Genomic DNA, 21321 nt, shown 5'->3' with positions numbered 1-21321 from the left:
GTAATTGAGTTTAATAGTTATGATACCAGTAAGTATAAAGTGGGTAACTTAAGCTGTGTGGTTTGGTTGATGCTTAATGTTCTCTTTACTGAACCAGATGATGTCAGTGATGATGATGATGGAAGGGGTGTATAGTTAAAAAGGGGCAAACCCGTTTGAGTCAGACAGTCTTTTGAGACAGACAAGAGAAAGACGCTTGATGGATGATGAATGTAGTGTGATGAGAAGGGCAAAAACTCTGTAATGCTTGCTCCTATAGACGATGTTATGACGATACAAGGAAAGAACTACTGAAAGAAATAGCAGGTACTAAGATCAGCTGTCAACCTTAGTATAAAGAATTACAGCTGACACACTTTACTAAAGTGAAAATATTAGTAACAGAAGTGTAAATCATACATTTGAATCATATTGTGACCACAGCTTTGTAAAATAAATTCAGCTTTATTGTTGACTACTACATTATACATTCTACAACTAATAGAAAACATATATAAATGTATGATTAATTTGAAATTAAATTAAAAATGTGAAAAATAATATCTACAGAGGTGTGATAAATTGTCAAAATTATACATAAGAATATTGGAAAACGAATTTATTTTACACCACAAAAAAAATACATTTTGATGAAATATATATTATATGTTAATAAAAAATTTCATAATTTTTTTATTAACATGTATCCTAATTTTTCTTGGAAAGGGAAACGAGCTGATAAAACATAATATAATTCATACCTTTATCTTCTGTGATTTATATTTAAATCTGCTATAATTTTAGATTTTTTTTTTATCTGATTAAATTTTTTTAATTTTTATTGTTTTATTTAATTAACTTTATTTTTGTTAAATTTTGGTTTTGTAGGAAAATTTGATGAATTGATGGACTTGAAAACAAAAAAAATTTAAAATGAATCAAAGAAAGAAAGTTTTGTAGTACAATATTAAATAGACTACACAAAATTGATGGAAACAGCATAAAAACTAATTTAGCATAAAATGTATTATAAAATGTAGGGGAAGTTAATTTAGTAAAAGAAAAAAAATGTGGTAAGTAAAATCTAGTTCAAAATTTAACATTTATATTAATATTTAATAAGTGGCAAATTAAATGGAATTGAACTGGACTAACAGTATAGAAATGTCAATAAAAATATTTCAATTAATAGTGGTCTATAAGACTAGTTCTTAAAAACTTATTTTAAGCTTAATCATTTTAATCTTGTTAGTACTTATTAAAATTAATAAGTATTTTTAGTCTTTACACAATAAAAGTAAAATATATTTAATGAAATTGATGAAAAATGTTTCATTTTGAATATAACAGAGAAGTAATATGAACATTATTAAGTAATCATCATGATATTAAAATACTTTTCTAATTAATATCATAATAACATTTTTCAAAAGGTTTAGTTAAATTATCTTCTGTGTTTAATAACAATGATACTAACTGAAAACCGAAAACTAACTAACTTTGCCCTGAGGTAGATAATCCCCACGTCCGGAACACAACATCTACGTTCCACATCCAGGGCGGCAACAGCTGTACCTTCGTACATTACATATAGCAGGCTAACGGGGTTCCGAGTAAATTCCTCAGTTATGCTTTGTTAAGTTTGACCTGGTTCCAACTTCAGGTCACTAAACGGACTGGATTTTTGGCTACCTGCAGGAAATGGAATAACAAACGATTTTGGAAATGGATTCATACCACTCTTAGAGCTGGCGATGTGGCGGCCAGGGTCAATGTTATTGCAGGTGTAACGGAGACCCTTCCGTTGTCCACATGCCCCCTGCGATGGCAAGCATGTAGCAATGGTGCCCATGTATGTCGGTGCATGGGAGCTCTGAAAGCTTCGGTGAGTAGGAGCCTGGAGTCAGTGCAGAGATTGCGCATCCGCTCTCTGCCAGGACATATGCCAGTTCCACCGGAGTTCCGGATCAGACCTCCAAGGTTAGTAGCCCTGGAGTGGGAATGTACCCCGGCGGCTAGCCTTGCAATAGAAGGGATAAATTTTCATGAATGTACTTGAACAATCTAACGTGGCAAAGGGTGCACGTAAGCACCCTCGTTTAGAAACCGCCAATTCGCCACAAGCGAAGAGGAAAAAACAAGGCTTCAGATAAGATTTGAAAAGATGCGGATAGAATCAGTAAAGATTTAAGAAGAGCTTTGTTTGGAAAGAATGTTCCCAAACCAAGATTTTTGATCATTATGAAAGAGAATGGTATCTTCCAAAAGGTTAGTCCATTCTTAATGGCTAGAGAGATTGCTAATTGTGCTGGTGGCCCTGTTAAAGAAATCCGGAAGACTTTTAATGGATTGCATGTCGAAACTATCAACAACTTTCAAAGCCAGAAAGTCCAGGCATTGAAGAAGATCGGTGAATTTGCGGTATCTGTCCAACCGCATAGCACCCTTAACACATCCAGAGGAGTTGTTGTTTGCTGTGATCTTCTAAACTGTACAGAAGAAGAAATAGTACAGAAAATGTCTAGTCAGGAAGTGACATATTGTCGCAGACCCTCTATGAGAAGAAATGGTGAGATTCTTCCTTCGGCCTCGCATGTATTGACATTCAATGGGCCGAACCTTCCTGAAAAGGTACGAGCTGGCATCCATCGGCTTGATGTATGGGCATTCATTCTACAGCCGATGAGATGTTTTAAGTGTCAACATTTCAGACACACTGGAGCTAGATGCGAAGCGCATGAAATATGCACATGTGGAATGAAAACACATGAGGGTGATCCATGTAAAGACCCTCCAATCTGCATTAATTGTAAAGGGCACCATAATTGTCGATAAGGAACTGCCCAGTAAATAAAACAGAAATGGCCATTCAGGAAGTTAAAACGCTTCAAAAAGTCCGTTATCCTGAAGCGAAGAAAATTGTTAGTCAAAGAACACCTCGACCATCGACCACATATGCAGAAGCAGCTGCTGCCTCTTCCACATCTAAAATTAACGTGGAGCAGTTACTTAATAAGATGGCAACAAGTCTTGCGACAATGATTGAAAGAATCATTAATTCAAAGATTGAGTCGACTCATCGGGCAGAGAATCAGTTAAACATGAGAAGGCTCTATCTCGGACTGATGTCGTTAATATAAGAGACATGCCAGCGCAGCATAAAAAAATAGCAAAACCTGCGATCATAACACCATCAACTGACGTAGTAGTTAAAAATCTTGATTTATCTGGCTAAGACAAAAAGATCACAACGTCGACGAGTCAGAAGGCTAAGGAAACTGTGACAAGAGTACAGGAAAAATCTGAGTCAACCAAAATGGAGGTGCAAGTCATTATCGAGAAAGCACAAGACACAGACGATATTAAAACTAGAGCCTCCAAAAGCACAGAGAACAGCTTCAGTGGGAGAGTCTATTTCAGCTGGTCCTAGCACACCTATAAAGATCGAATCCAGTTCGTCAGCCGCTGAAAATGCATCGCTTGCTAGTTTAGATTCAATAGCAATGATGCTAAGTGCACCAATGAAGTTTTCGTCTCCTGATGTCAGCTGGAGAATGTCACTGGCATCGGAAAGAGAGGAAGAAGATGCCATATCTGAGGCCTCGGATACGCTGTCATCAGAAGTTGAGGCCGTTAGAAGAATGGAAAAACGGTGCAAGAAAGGATGGCCGAAAGGAAAGCCTAGACGCCAGACATAAGGATTCGAAAGTTGTATGGGAATGTGAATTTCTGAGCCCTTTTTTTAATTTTTTTTTTAAAGTGGGACGGGGCTAATGACCAAAGTAGTCGATGCCCCTAAAAACCTCAAAAAAAAAAAAAAAAAAATAATAATATGATAAGTAATTGTTTGAAAATGTTAGAAAGATATGTATTAAAAAGATCTTGCATTAAAAATGGAATAAAGTGTAATGAAACCCAAGGTTTATAGGTGTATAATTACGAAAAGTTTCAAGATGGCTATGAAGATGAAAAAAAGTTGGACTTCCCTAATATATCTACAACCAATGAAGATAAAATCAAGATAAAGAGCTTTGTAATCAATAATTGTAGAATCAGTATTAGAGAAGTTGCTAAGAGATAGGATTTCTTATGGTTTGTGTGAAATTTGACTTACATTTTGCACACAAAGAGAGTAGCAGCAAAAATTTCTCTGAAATTGTTGAATTTTCATCAAACGTCATGTCACAGAAAAATATTATAATGCCATCATCCATTATGAATTCTTACCATTAGATAGTACAATCAACTTTGCAGTTTTATGCCGTTTACATGATGCAATCTGAAGAGAATGACTAGAAATATGAACAAACATTTTTGGATTTTTTTTTGTACCACAATAACACTCCAGCTTTCATTTCACTATTAATCTGTGATTATTCATTAAAAAATAACACCATACTGATGTCACAGATTCTGAATTCTCCAGATATGGCATCCTGTAACTTTTTATTTTCTTCCCACAAACTAAGAGAACAATTTGTGATGGACCAAATAAAGAAAAAAAAATCAATTTTATGTGAAATTATGGCTGTACCAAGAACTGCTTTTAAAAATAATTTGAAGATTGATAGAAAAAGTTGAAGAGAACAATATCAATGTAGAAAATAAGTAAATGCTTTTTGTTAAAAATTAAAGTTCTTGTTATTATCTTTTTGTCACAATTTTAAAATAACAGAACACATATTTAAATGATTTGAGTACAGTGTAATTTGTTGTTTTAATTCAACTGATCTGATATACTTCCAGGAGAACTAATAAAAATTAATCTTGAAAGAAAAGAATGATTCTTTTCTAAAACAATATTACGCTGAAAAATAAATGCAAGGAACCAGAAATTAAGAACAGAAAAATAACAGACAGAAAGTCTGAAGAAATCTTTATTATGTGCATATGGAAAGAAAACAATATACAATTAAAAATTATAAGCAATTACATTAAATAAATAGTTATTTCAAAGGCTTTCATACAGTAATCAGCACCTTTTCAGTGGAATTTTCATTAGCAACTGTGCTACTGAAACATCTGCTTAAAAAGGTTTAAAACACCATGAAGTATGTAACCAAGTAATATATTCAATTTAACATTTAAAAACAAAAAATTAAAATAAACAAATAAAACAGACAAGCACCATTTTATATATAAATGTATTCGATATACTTTTAGAAATACTATTAGTAATCATTAAACAGTACAGTAATTACACAACAATAATTAAAGCTGCTAATAAATTAAAGCTTCAAAAGAATTAATTCCATTAATTTGAAAGTATGCTTATAATAAAAAAGATTTAAATGTTTATATGTTTCATCATACTGTTTAGTAAAAGAAAAGATACCTATAACTATGAAGTGTAACTGAAAAGTTTTAAGACATATACCACAAATGCTGAATAAGAGGGGGTAAAGGTAGCTTGCCCGTGCATGTAGAAGGGGAAGCTTGTTTTGTCCTTGAAACATCCTGAAAAGATTATCACAATATCTTTGTTAAGTAGAGAGTGGCATGCTGGTGTAAAGATGCGTTTCGGTTCTCGATGGATTATTGGTTTCAAAAAATGGATGAAAAAACAGAATGAGTTTGTGTCAAATTTTATTTGGAAACCAGAAAAATTAGTTTTGGAGACTTATGAGCTCTTAAGAAAAACAACAAATGGCTGAACAATCTTATTCAACAGATGGCCATGAATCAAACAAAGATGACCCCCAGTCCTGCTGGCCTTCCACTTCAAAAATCAATGAAAACATTGTGACAGTTTGCAATTTAGTGCACTCTGATTGTAGATTTACATCTAGGGAGGTGACTGATGAACTGAATTTAAGTTTTTACACAGTTCAGTTTCAGTTTTAACTGAAAATTTGAACATGTATGGCGTGTCTACAAAATTCATTCTGAAATTGTTGTCAGACCAGAAGAAACAACACTGTTTTGAGTTTTCTAAAAACCAATTAAATGGGATGAAACTGATCCAAATTTGTTAAACAGGGTAATATCAGGTGATGAATCATTAGTTTATGGATATGACCCAGAAATTGAAGGCACAATCGTCACAGTGCAAGGATCCAAGTTCGCCACAACCTAAAAAAAGGTGCAACAAAGTCGGTCAAATATGAAGACAATGATGGTGGTTTTCTTTGACTCTACAGGTATCATGCATCAAGAATTTGTTCCTAGTACCAGCAATATTATAAAAGTGTCCTTCAGCATTTTCATGAAAATATGTGGAAGAAAAGGCCTGCACTCTGGCCATGCATGAATTGGGTCCCACGACAATGCACTAGCTCATCGTGCATTCTCAATCACAGAATTTTTAACTAAATTCCAAATTCCTGTGTTTCTGCAACTTCCCTAAGCCCTGATTTAGTGTCTTCTGAACTTCTTCTACCTGTTTCCTAAATTTAAATTTCCACTGAAAGGGAACTAATTTGAATCAATTGAAAACATCCAGGCAAATACGAAACAGTTCTTCCTTAAGAAAAAAATTTCCTGGAATGCTTCCAAAAGTGGAAACTCTGTTGGGAGTCTGTTTGTTCATTCTGAAAAAAAGTAAGTAGTCCACATTTTTAAGGAGATCCATCAGAATAGCCTGCAAGTAATGTCATTTTAAAATTACAAATCTAGTCTTAAAACTTTCCTATCACACCTGATACCTTTCAAAATTATATGCCTGTACCATATAAATGGAAAACAGAATTAGCTCTATTAAACTTTATATGGTAGAAAAAACTTTAAATAAAGTTCAATCAGACTTGCAAGCAATTTAAGAACAATTTCAGGAAATAATTTTAAGTGTGTATTACTTACAGGCCAAGGTTTATTTTATATCTTACAAATCTGAAAATTTTTGAAGTAATAAAATTACTAATTTTACTTAACATTACAAAGAAAAAAGTATCAAAGGAAAAAAGTATTATCAAAAATAACAACTATAAAGTAACAATGATTATCAAAAAGCACACTGATAAACATAATTTTTGTTTCCTAACATGCGATACATGATTTTAATCTGTTTTTTGAGATGAAAACGAATATGAACTCGAATCTTTCTATTGCTCACTACTTTTGAAAAATTTTTAAATTTCAATTAAATAATTTTTTCATTTTTCAATGTATAGTTAGCATTTTAAGATCCTATATTATGTTTTGTTAGCTCATTTTTTATTGTTTAACTTTATTAATATAATTTGTAAGCCATAAATAAACAATACTAGGCAAAGAATTAAATCACATCATAGTCACATATTATGATATCTTATCTAATACTGAAAGGTGAGCCTTTATGGACAAGATTAATCATGTCTGTGCAGGTCCAAACATGTAGCTGAAACCCAGCTGTGATGTTTGTATTAAGCACTGGATTTAGGAATGAATTAATTTTGTTCAGTCTTATAGCTGCTGCCTTAAGTTTGTTAACAGTGCAGCCTCATAATGCCTTGAAATTGTGCAAATGATGTGGATACCTTTTGTTATGTATATGGTGAGTTTACTGTAAAATCAAATAGAAAAAACATTACATATTTAATTAAAAAAGCTTATCATTTGTACTTTCAGTGAAAACTGGTGATCAGGATAAGACATGGGCTCCTCAAATGCACTAATTGTTCTGAATATTTAAGAGGATGGCTGAAAGGTACACGGAAGGCTTTGCCATTTGGTGTACCTATGGTTTAGCATGAACCAAAGTATCATGTAACCTATTGTTACTTTTTTTTAACAAGTGTATGGAATTTCTAAAAAATCTAAAAATACTGTAAAATATGCTTCATTGCAATCTGGAATCAGGTCTGTACCTCACAATGAAATTATTGTGCGTTTCTTCATTGAACATTTTATTTTGTTTCTTCATTGAAAACACTACATTTTCTCTTAATTTTTTTAAGCATAATTTATTTAAAACTAACGGCTATAGAAAAATTGTATTTAAAGATCTATAATGTATGCAAAAAAGCAATTCAAGAAATGGTATCACACTTAGAAAAACATTAAATTTTTTTTTTGTCAGTCAGTGTAATTGGCTATTTTTTAACTTCAAAATGAATAAAGGAGTAAGAAGTAATCCAAAACACCTTTGTCATCATTATTAGCTTTGGTGACCTCTGTAAAAACAGTGGTTCGGGATTGGAATCCTCAGGCTTAGCATTTTTCACATGCTAAAAAATTTGTTCATCATAAAAAAAGAAAAGGGATGGTTAGCTGTAATTAAAAAAAAAAATGATAACACAAAAATTGAATACACTAACTTTTTTTAAATTGATTAAAAAAACACTAATCCTAATGCATTCTTTAGTTTTTGATAGATATTGATAGGTAATGTTTACAGTATATAATATTTAATACAGTATTAATTTATTACTTGAAAAAGTGAGTAATTTTCTGTTGTTTTCTGTGTTTGAGTAAGGTACTACATTTAAAATGAAGTTTCACATTTATGTAAATACTCAAAAATACTGTCAGCCCCCTCATCGTCTGTAGGTTTTCTTTCCTCCTGGTAGTCTTCACAATTTTTGTCATCATCATCTTATTCTTCTACTGGTTCAGAGGAATTACTAATACTATGAAGTATGTCTTCATTGATTAGAAAATCAGAAACTACAACCTGTTCATCAGCAGTGATGAAATCTTCTAGTTTAACTTTGTTACTGACATTTCCAGTTGTTTGGAGGAAATTCCAGTAACTTTAATTGTTCTAGTGTCATACTACCTTCTTCATTCCATTCTGTCATGATGGTACTGAACCAGCTTTACAACAAAAATGGAATATTACTTCATCACTAACATCATTGGTCCATACGTTTGATACTTCAGAAATGCACTCCCAGAGGTCAACATTATTAACAGGGAGAGTCTTGTTGTTCTCTAGAATCATTACAATTTTTTTCAGGATTTCGGTAGTGCAATTTAAGATTTTTAATTACCCTCTGAACCATTGGTTGTATAACTAACGTTAAGTTTGATGGGAAAAATATAACTTTTATGTTATTTAATACAGAATTAATGTCTTGAGGATGTGTCGTACAATTATCAATAAAAAGTGGAATTTTTCTTTTTTGAATGGTAATTAATAATAAAAGAATATAGTAATTAATAATAATAAAAGAATAATAATTCTTTTTTGTATGGTAATCTGTTTGTCCAACTTTTTTACCCAATCTGTAAAAATGTTAATAATAATCATCCACACCTTTTTGTTAAATGTGTAGTTTACCTCTAGAGATTTAATGCCTCGAAAACAAGATGGAGTTTTTTACTTTTGCCGATTACAAATATTTTAAGTCTTTCAGTCCCTAGCATGTTTGCAGTCACTAGCACTGTAATTCTATAACTCTTAGTTTACCAACAAAGCACGGATCATTTTTAAAAGTTACAGTTTAGTTGGGTAAACATTTGAAAAATAGACCCGTCTCTGCATTAAAAATGTCTTTTCACAAATATTCTTCTAAAATCTCTCACCATGTCTAGCATTTTTAGGCATTTTACCTTCAACTCCTATAAATGCGTTACCCATGTCAGTTGTTGAGCCAACAAAACCGTAAAAATCCAACCTTCATGCACGGTTCAACTGATTCACGAGATAAAAACATTTGGGGATCAACATGTTTCCTCAACCGGGTAAAGCAAATGCATTTCATTTTTTCTAGGAAAAAGGTGAATCCAGTCATTTTACACCACGATTCTAAATGGGTTATTGTGTTTTGGAGCAGCCTCTCGGCAGTAGCTTAAGTTCTACGAGTAATGAAAATTGAAAAATCATCTACAAATAATGAAAACGTAACAGGTTTCCGCACACAGTTTACAACAGCATTTATGGCTACAGCATACAAGGTAATACTAAGGACACTTCCCTGCAGTATTCAGTTTTATAGTGTGAAATTGTTGGATATTGTCATTCCAATCCTAACATGAAAGGTGCGATTACAAAGGGAATCTTTGATGCAGTGCAAGAATGGGTTATATTCCATTCTTGCATTGCATTTAGGATTCCTCTGCTCCAGGCTGTGTCATATGCCTTTCAAAAAATATAGCAACCAGGCATTGATGAAGAAGGAAGGCATTTTGTATAACAGATTCCAGGGCAACTACATGATCAACAGACGATTTAACTTGGTAAAAATTCATTGTTCGGGGGGCAATTAGGGTGTTTTTCTAAAGGTACCACACTAGACAACAGTTTACCATTCAATCCTTTAACTTGCAAAGGGTTCTAGTTAAGGAGATAGAACGATAACTTGAAGAGCAGGATTGATCTTCACCAGGTCTCAATAAAAGGTATCACCAATGCTTCCCGTAACCAAGTATCTGGAAAAACCTGGTCACAAAATATTTTATTGTAAGTAGAAAAAAGGTGTCATAATGCAGTATCCAGGAGGTGAGGTAGCATATAAAGCCTCATACAATTTCCAGGAGAGGTGTCACAGAAATTATTCAAGGCATACCTTAGATCATCAAAAGAAAAAGAGCATTTAATTCAGTTTGCCCACCATGTCTTTATAGAGACCTCGAAATGGTGGTAGGACTTGGAAGCCTAGGAATACAGAAATGTCGTATCAGGTGAAGATTTAATAGATTCCTTCTCAGGGATCTTGGTAGTTTGCTGTATAACTGGTGCAGCAGGAGCTTTATGTGGCAGTATACTGACTGAAGTGGTTTTATGTAAACTACTTTCTTTCTAGCAGAAGTTACCTTCTTGCTGAACTCAATGCTGCAGTATTAGCTGCGAAGGACTTTACTTGGTCCGATAAAGTTTCTACCAATCTGGTCAGTTCTTTGCATGTGCATATTCATTCTCTTTTTTTATATTGTTAGAGGGCACCAGGTTGTAAATAATTCCTCATGCTGAGAGATTTTCTGTATTCTCGACAAGCCACAGGGAAGGACATTTTCTGCTCAGTACAGATCTTCAATATAGCCTTTTCTTCCTTAGTAATCTTAGTAGAAAAATAAGCAGAAGTAAAATATTACTAAATATAAAAATAATAATTATTAATAATACAAAAATAACATTGCTACAGTTAGTAGTATCAAGCTATAATTATCTTTGTAGGAAGAAACAATTTCCTTTATACAAAAAAGATCAAGTTTGTTTTATATAAGTAACACAATGCAATTCAAAAAACAACAGCAGACAAAATTATAATAAATCTCAAAAAGTAGCATGATGTGTTTGTTGTAAAGGTAAATTTACTTAAGTATTCATATTTAACATAATTCAGCCTATCCCAGTCCTTTTCATTCAAAAAATCAATAAATAAATCACATAAGAGCTCAACTGATTTAGCCAGCAACTCCTTCACTTGACAAGGACAGGGCGTCGAGCAACAAAATGTAAAATATTCTCTTGCTCTTCTGTATTGCATAACGAACAGCATACATTTACTTCTCTGACCCATGGCTTACACTTAAAATCGATTAGCCCAGACCTTGCCTTCATAATTCATTTATCTCATTACGATAAATATTTTCCCCCACATTCAAATTCAATGATTTATGATGAATATGATACAATAAAGTCCCGACTTTCAAAATCAAATCTCCTGTGAATTTATCTCTCATTCTTCCTAACAATCTTTCTGTTTCACCTCTCCGATTTAATATGTTATCTAATGTTAAATTTCTTTGGACATTAAACTTTAGGCTCATACTGACCATTCTTTAAACCAGAAGCTATGGCTCTTTATCATTACTTTTGCAATAAATTCTGGTGACCTATTCTCACTCATTTTTAGTACTTTGAAAGTAAAGGCTGTATGGGCTAAAGGTATTCAAAAGTAACAGCTTACATTAAGAAAACCAGTTAATTTAGTCTAATATATATATATAATAAATACAGCAAATCACAAAATTTTAATGCAAGTTAGTCAAGTTCAATATGTGCACCTTTTGTAGCTCAGCAGATGTCTAGACGAAAAACTAACTTTTGCCAGGTGTTTAGGAGCATCTGCAGTGTTATTAGTACAACAGCTTCAACAATTCTCTGTTTTAAATTATCCAAATCTTGAACTTTTCTTTATTATACACATATTTTAATAACCCCCAAGCAAAAATGTCTAAAGGAGTGATATCTGGAGATCTATAACTGGCCATGCAGTTGGATCTTCTCATCTGATCCAACCTCTGGGGAAAGTGTTGTTCAAGAATATGGTAGGTAACATTTCAATGAAAGTGGGTGGAACCCCATCTTGTTGGAAACTAGGAATCTGAGGAACAGCAAAGTTCTCAAGCATGTCGATGTATGTGTCTTGTCACAGTGAGTCCATGAAAAAATGGACCAATGATGCTATTTTTGTGCTGCCCTAACCACACATGGACTTTTGGTATCACTTTCATTTTTGAATACTGAATGGGGGTTTTCAGTACCCCAGATTCAACAACTGGGTCTGTTAATTTACCGCATGTATGAAAGGTTGCTTCATCATTAAGTAACAACATATCAAAATAATTAAGATTGTTTTTAACACGGTGCATTCCCTCTGCTACAAACTGACATTATCTGACATTAAACTGACTGGCAATCATTTGGTTTAACGTGATGAAAGAGTTGTAACTTGTACACTAGCAAATGGAGCTGCTTATGAACAATGTCATGCATAGGGAAATGAAGAATTTGCAATTCGTAACTAGCCCACCTAATTGACTTTCCAGAACTGGCAGTAAATGCATCAAGTACATGACCCACAGTCTCGTCACTAATTGAAACTTTTGGATGATTTCAAGTTTGTAAAATCAAGCTTCCACTCTCTCTTAGTCATATCTCACTGACGAACAAACTTGGATGTAGGAGGATCGATATTCCATTCAGTTTGTATACACCAATGAACAAGCATAACTGATTGAAACTCCACTAACCAAAGCACTCACTGAACCTTCTGTTGTGAAGTTCACATCTCAACTGCCTACCCTGACTTCAACTGCCTACCCTGACTACAACTGCATTATGAGTTGGCTTGCCTGCGCATATGTATTCCACTGAACTTGAAAGTATAAAAGTATTTCCTGCCAATTAAGCCTACCTAAGAGATTATGACCTAAATATAAGCCATTACATTTGGAAACCTTTAGCCCAGACCCCCTTTATATAATCAAAATGAAGTTGCAATGAATATTGCTGCAAAAAAGAATTGAGAAAAGACTTTCCGTCTTTTCTCAATTTATAAAAATGCAGTACAACTTTGCCAGATTATTGTATTGCTTAACACCCCAAACCTGCACAGCATAACAAACAACAGCTCTAAAGCAAGCCTTAAATAGCACATTTTTAGCTGCAAGATTTATACTTTTACTTTGTATTGCAATTTACAAAGAAATTTTTTGGGTGCAAATTACACCCAAATATTTATATTTGTTGGCACATTTTTCTGCTCCTGAAAACTCACCTTTCATCTGTCCCCATTTTTCACCTATACCTGAAAACCATTATACACTTATATAGGTATACCTATACTTATATAGGTTGATCCTTTTATTCCATTGTTCACAATAATTTGTCATATGATTAACCGTGCAATGAAGCCCTGCAGGGATATCTGCTAACAAAACTATATCATCTGCATATAATAATACCCTTATTCTTTTTCCTCCCACCAGTAACTCTCCTCAACACCTCAGGGAAATTATTTTAAAAAAAGAGCCAATAATAGTCAACTAAGTAAGCACCCTTGCCGCAATCCGATTACAATGTTAAATTTTCTTGATAGTCCGTCTTTACATCATATACTAACTGTTTTACCATTACTCAAGCTTCATAAAATATTTATTATTTTAGTTGACAAACTTAAACATGATAGCTTATAATAAAAAGAACCTTCTTATCAATTGGATTGAATGCAGTGGAAAATTCAACTAAAAAACACTAAAAACCTTGACTTTTCTTTGGAGAGCTTTAATTCAATAATTGATGAAAAAACAAAAAAAATATTGTCAAAGGTCCCTTCCAGAAGCCAGCCTGGATCTCATTTAAAATAATGTTTTCTTGAACCACATATTATTAATCCTTTTTAACAAGGCTCTAAAAAGTTAAACAATTGTATCATAAAGAAAATTCCTCTGTAATTTTGGAATATACCAACCACCCTTTTTCTTGTGATGTGGAAAAACAACAAAAAATTTAAAACTTTCTGGAACTCTCCCTAGTCTGTATATATTATTGAAAAATTACAAATCTTTTCTAAGGATATTGGAAGCATTCCTGTAAAATTCATATGGGATGTGATCTATTCCTGGGGGCCTAATTATTTTTTGACTTCTTTAATACAACCTTTAATTCTTCCACCAAAAAATTTAAATCCAATGAATTACTCTCTTTAAACAGCGTAGCACACTGAATTGGAGGTGCAAGCAATGAGGGTTCAGGAGAGTATTAAAAAAATCAACTCATTATCAAGCATCAATTGAATTAAAAGTATACTTTTATTCTTAAATTTGTCCAGACTCCTTAAAATGTTTTAGTCACACACACTAGCCAAGTTATCAATAGGTTTCAACCGATAATTCTTTCATTTAATCTCATATAATTACGTACACTAATTTTTTTCTTTTAAATACGATTGTCTGACCTAATCCGATACATCTACGGATTAATAAAATGATAACACTTTATTTCTTAAATTCTAACATGCCCAATCAAACCAAGGTATTTAAATGTTATATTTATTTGACCTTGGCATGCCAGACGCCTATGTGTGGATTCATACATACAATTTGTTATAGCATTTACCATTTGCTGTACATTATCATCTGTATCTATATTCCAGACTTTATTTGCTAATTTATCTTTGTGCAAAATTACATTATCATTATTCCAATATAACTTAGATAACAACAGCAAGCATTCAAACTCCACATCTAATTTTTTCATGTGAAATTTTAACTCAATTTGCATGTGATCTGGCGATGGTTTCAGGATACCTTAAAATTACAAATATTACATATTCCAAACAACTAAAAGGTACTGTGACAGTATCACATCTACAAACATCATTTCCTCCATTACATCCCAAGGAGTTCTAACATTAACCCAAAATCTTCATAACCCAAATCTTCATACATGTCTAAGTACCAAAAACTGATTATTACTATTAAGTTGTGAGTTTTTTAACCTTTTTATAATATTTAACTGATTATTAACAATATATAATCCAAATTTATCCAAAAAAAACCTGCTCCCCACCAATAAGCACATTATTGTCAACTACCACTACTACAACACATCATTATCTGAATTTTGCAATAAAAAAAAAAATCATACAAATCAAAGAAAAAATTTGAGTACAGTTGTTACCATTAAGGTAGAATGGCAATAAACTGATCTCTTTCGAATCTCTTAATTTAACTACAGCTGATTTACTACTTATGTTTTTTTGGTTTTTTTTGTCTTCGGTCATTTGACTGGTTTGATGCAGCTCTCCAAGATTCCCTATCTAGTGCTAGTTGTTTAATTTCAGTATACCCCCTACATCCCTAACAATTTGCTTTACTTATTCCAAATGTAGCCTGCCTACACAATTTTTTCCTTCTACCTGTCCTTCCAATATTAAAGCGACTATTCCCGGATGCCTTAGTATGTGGCCTATAAGTCTTTCTTTTAACTATATTTTTCCAAATGCTTCTTTCTCCATCTATTTGCCAGAATACCTCTTCATTTGTCACTTCATCCACCCATCTGATTTTTAACATTCTCCTATAGCACCACATTTCAAAAGCTTCTAATCTTTTCTTCTCAGATACTCCGATTGTCCAAGCTTTATTTCCATATAAAGCGACATCCAAACATAAGCTTTCAAACATTTTTTCCTGACATCTAAATTAATTTTTGATGTAAACAAATTATATTTCTGACTGAACGCTCGTTTCGCTTGTGCTATTCGGCATTTTATATCGCTCATGCTTTGTCCATCTTTAGTAATTCTACTTCCCAAATAACAAAATTCTTCTACCTCCATAATCTTTTCTCCTGCTATTTTCACATTCAGTGGTTATCATCTTTGTTATTTCTACTACATTTTATTACTTTTGTTTTGTTCTTGTTTATTTTCATGTGATAGTTCTTGCGTAGGACTTCATCTATGCCACTCATTGTTTCTTCTAAATCCTTTTTACTCTCGGCTAGAATTACTATATCATCAGCAAATCGTAGCATCTTTATCTTTTCACCTTGTACTGTTACTCCGAATCTAAATTGTTCTTAACATCATTAACTTATTACGGCTTCTTTCTTATGTTCTTCAATTATTACTGTTGCTGTTTGGTTCCTTTACATGTTAGCAATTGTTCTTCTATCTCTGTATTTGAACCCTAATTTTTTTTAAATGCTGAACATTTTATTCCAGTCTACGTTATCGAATGCCTTTTCTAGGTCTATAATTCCAAGTATGTTGGTTTATTTTTCTTTAATCTTCCTTCTACTATTAATCTGAGGCCTAAAATTGCTTTCCTTGTTCCTATACTTTTCCTGAAACCAAATTGGTCTTCTCCTAACACTTCATCCACTCTCCTCTCAATTCTTCTGTATAGAATTCTAGTTAAGATTTTTGATGCATGACTAGTTAAACTAATTGTTCTGTATTCTTCACATTTATCTGCCCCTGCTTTGTTTGGTATCATGACTACACTTTTATCATGGTATCATGACACTTTTTTTGAAGTCTGATGGAACTTCCCCTTTTTCTTAAATATTACACACCAGTTTGTATAATCTATCAGTCGCTTCCTCACCTGCACTGAGCAGTAATTCTACAGGTATTTCGTCTATTCCAGGAGCCTTTCTGCCATTTAAATCTTTTAATGCTCTCTTAAATTCAGATCTCAGTATTGTTTCTCAAATTTCATCCTCCTCAACTTCCTCTCTTCCTCTATAACACCATTTTCTAATTCATTTTCTTCGTATAACTCTTCAATATATTCCACCCATCTATCGACTTTACCTTTCGTATTATATATTGGTGTACCATCTTTGTTTAACATATTATTAGATTTTAATTTATGTACCCCAAAACTTTCCTTAACCTTCCTGTATGCTCCGTCTATTTTACCAATGTTCATTTCTCTTTCCACTTCTGAACACTTTTCTTTAATCCCCTCTTCTTTCGCTAGTTTCCACTTCCTGTTTATAGCATTTCTTAATTGTCGATAGTTCCTTTTACTTTCTTTATCACTAGCATTCTTATATTTTCAACATTCATCCATCAGCTGCAATATATCATCTGAAACCCAAGGTTTTCTACCAGATCTCTTTATTCCGCCTAAGTTCGCTTCTGTTGATTTAAGAATTTCCTTTTTAACATTCTCCCATTCTTCTTCTACATTTTCTACCTTATCTTTTTTACTCAGACCTCTTGCAATATCCTCCTCAAAAATCTTCTTTACCTCCTCTTCCTCAAGCTTCTCTAAATTCCACCGATTCATCTGATACCTTTTCTTCAGGTTTTTAAACACCAATCTACATTTCATTATCACTAAATTATGGTTGCTATCAATGTCTGCTCCAGGGTAAGTTTTGCAGTCAACGAGTTGATTTCTAAATCTTTGCTTAACCATGATATAATCTATCTGATACCTTGCAGTATCGCCTGGCTTTTTCCAAGTGTATATTCTTCTATTATGATTTTTAAATTGGGTGTTGGCAATTACTAAATTATACTTCGTGCAAAACTCTCTAAGTCTGTCCCCTCTTTCATTCCTTTTGCCCAGCCCGTATTCACCCACTATATTTCCTTCCTTGCCTTTTCCAATGCTTGCATTCCAATCTTCAACTATTATTAAATTTTCATCTCCTTTTATGTGTTTAATTGCTTCATCAATCTCTTCGTATACACACTCTACCTCATCATCATCGTGGGCGCTTGTAGGCATATAGACGTTAACAATCGTTGTCGGTTTAGGTTTTGATTTTATCCTTATTACAATGATTCTATCGCTATGCGTTTTGAAATACTCTACTCTCTTCCCTATCTTCTTGTTCATTATGAAACCTACTCCTGCCTGCCCATTATTTGAAGCTGAGTTAATTATTCTAAATTATGTTTACTAATCCAATTTTTTCCTTAAACCTAGATGACCACTAAGTCTCAATAATACTACCAAAATGAGAAACCTTTTCTCTGTGACAAACATTTTAAATAAGTTCATTGCAATATTTCTCTAAATAGATTACGTCCTCTACAAAAATAAAATTTTCATTCAGAAAAATTATATTGTAATCCATTAAAATCTTAAAAAATTAACTAACTAATTTTACATTTTAACCCAAAAACATCACAATATAAAATTTTCAGTTGTAAAGAATTCTCACCTTGAAAAGTTTCTATGTTCTCAGTACCTGATCAAGCCGAAAGAAAATCCTACTCCACATGGGGTTGGCTGTCTTCCACAAATCATTTAACTTCGTTTGAAAGATTCCCATTTACCAAAGTATTCAGATTTAATACTCCGTTCTCTGAACTGGCCGTTAACCTCTTCCCACTCAAGTAAAAAATTTCATACCTTCCACCAAAAAAAAAACTGTAGCCAACATACAACTTTACATTACCACCACCTTAACAATTTCTTTCTGCAAAGCCTGTAGTTTATTGTCATTTTTTTCCTAATTCCTTTTTGTGTAATTACAATATACTACAAATTTTAATTTCCTCAGATTTTGTTATTTTTGAAAAATCATATCAATATGTTTGTCCTCAGGCAAGTGTGCGATTATCACAGTATTTAAAGTTCCCAAAGGATGGGCTCTATTTACCTCTATCATCCACAATATCCAACACATTAGCATAATTTTTTTTAGTTTTAATGCACAATTACCACCCTTATCATTTAGTCCTTTAAATATAACATGGTTCCTTTTTGACCTTCCTTCCAAATTGTTTACCTTACATTCATTGCTCTCACACAGATGCTTCAATTCTCAATTATAAACTTCTTTTTTTAGTACTTGATTTTTTTTCAGGTGTTCAGATTTTTACCTTTAGCTTTTGCACATCTTCCTTGGTAGCGACATGAGCCAATTTCTTGTCCAGAAGGAGGACCCTGAACAACTCCATCAGTTATTCTAATGAATATTTCCTGTTTTTTGTTCACCTATTACATCCTTGTAATACCTATAATTACATTACATTCTTGTGATACCTTTATAAGTCCCAGTATAAAAAAATTATCTTCTTGCTGTGTTTTGCTTTTAGTGGATGAACTTCTTTTCATTTTAAAAAAAGATTATTATAATAAGTATTTGAAAACTATGTCTAAACAAGTTCTATTATGTTTTTCATGTTCAATACAAAGATAAAATATTACAAATGATTGCCACTTCAATATCAAAATAGTCTTTAGAGAAAAGCTACAGCAGGTTGGGTAAAAATATCTTTTAAATTTAAATTCTTTACCTAATCTATAATAGAGCATACCCAGTACTAATTACGGGTAATTACAAGTAATATACAAGTATTACGGGTAATTACAAGTATACATACTTGGTGTTCTATAAATGACCAAACGTTTTTGAGGCAATATATCTGCCACTGCTTACAAAGGATCAAACAAAGTTAGGAGCTATATACATAGTTCCTATAAAAAACTTTTCTAGCACTTCAAAAAGCTTTACCAATGTTTAATTCTCCTTAAAATTGTTGATAAATGTTACATGTACACAGGTAGTGGGAATCACAGTAACAACTTATGGAAGAAGCAGTTGGATTCATGGGTTTGCACAAAATATTATTTTTTCTTATTAAATGCACTAGCAATTACATAAACTGACATACGTAAACTTGTTATGGGAATGAAAATAGCATACAAGTTTTTAAGAAAAGAAACTGAAAATATCAGTACAATTAATATTGCTAGAAAATTCAAATATATTATTAATGGAAAAACTCACATGATGTGAAAGATCTGCATCCATAATTAATATAAAATTTCCAGTTGAATGTTTTAGTCCATGAAGATAGGCTGTACCCAACCCTAATTTTTTTTCTCTTGGCCTTAGCAACTGAAATTAAAAAATGGAACTTAAGACAAAAATATACAATGATTGTTTCTATAACAAATACATAAATACTGATTATACTTTTCGTTATTTTCTCTAAACAGAAAATGTTTTCACAAAGTAAACTTAAAAAAAAAAAAAAAAATTTAAATGTGATAAAATGACATAATACTTAATCCCTTAAAAATTCAAGTTTTTGAAGTCAGTAACAAATTAAGAGTTATGAGAATTTTTAGAAATTTGTTTTTGAGATTAAAATATTTTAGTTTTATTTCCATTTTAGATATTGGAAAGACTACAAAAGAAAAAGTGTAAAAAAAAACATTTATATTGTCAAAAATGCTTGTATTGTAAAAAAACTTATTGTCTTATGAAATAAAACCTTTAAAAAAATGCAAAATGTGTAAACAAATGTCCTCTTATTAAAAATAATAAAAGTAATACAGAGAAATGATGACGACTACAGAGCATGAACTGTCTGGAATTAGGGAATATGTTTTTATCCTCAAGTTTTTCAACAAATTTTAATGAAATATTTTATGAAAATAATGAATATTATGAGAACGACTTCAAGCTAATATTATATTACAACAAAATAATACTAACTAATAATGACGACATCTAAACAAAAAATATAAGTTTGAATACAATTACTTAATTCTATAATAACCACATAAATTAAATTTTCTATAAGTTGTTCATTATTTTGTAATATTGATTTTATGGTATTTACCTTTCTCATTTATGTATGTATCATATTGATTCTATACTGGAAAATTTGTATGCAATGTTTTTTTTTTCTACTTACCCTTTGTGTATTATTTTTTCTAGATATATGTCTTATAAAATTGTTTTTACTTAGTTTTTCTTTTGTTCATAGACGCAATATATTTACTAGCAAAATTCATATAAAATCCATTAAATTTAGCTGTCTGTTTGCTGTTTCAACGTTTATTTAATTTTATTAATCAAAGCAAATAACCTTTTTTTTGTCTTTAGTGATAAGTAACTTTATGCAGCACAAATTGTATTAATTTCAGTAAATTGTACAAGCATAGAGTGAAACATAAATCTATGCAAACTTATTCATTCATGCAATGCATAAAATTGAAAATTGTCATTTACCTAAGACTGTTGTCTACTTTGCACTTCATAGTGCACAAACTCCAACCATTCATTAAATAGATAGATTGAGCTCATAACCACTACAGTTATCACACTTTCACTAACACTTCACAAACCTGTTAATTTTGCCACACTACAGGTTCATAGTACTTAAAAAAAATAAAAAACAGGATTAACAATCAGAGGGCCATTTAATTCCTTTAAATATAATTAAGTAGAATAACAACTATAAACGTAAAAAAATCTCAATGTAATGG

General features: G+C 32.1%; 1 protein-coding gene across 1 annotated transcript in view; it reads right to left on the bottom strand.

Annotated features, from left to right (window-relative positions):
* Nucleotides 1-21321, bottom strand: part of Dpm1 (Dolichyl-phosphate mannosyltransferase subunit 1) — a 71772-nt gene that overhangs the window by 13625 nt on the left and 36826 nt on the right. The window contains exon 3 of the mRNA XM_075380298.1: nt 19832-19942. Within this exon, the coding sequence (XP_075236413.1) occupies nt 19832-19942 (111 nt within the window). The remainder of the gene's footprint in view (nt 1-19831; nt 19943-21321) is intronic.

The sequence above is a fragment of the Lycorma delicatula genome, chromosome 1 (assembly GCF_047948215.1).
Source record: "Lycorma delicatula isolate Av1 chromosome 1, ASM4794821v1, whole genome shotgun sequence".
In the NCBI taxonomy this organism is placed as follows: Eukaryota; Metazoa; Arthropoda; class Insecta; order Hemiptera; family Fulgoridae; genus Lycorma; species Lycorma delicatula.
Note: the sequence above shows the minus strand (reverse complement) of the source record. Positions and strands in the feature narration are given on the sequence as shown.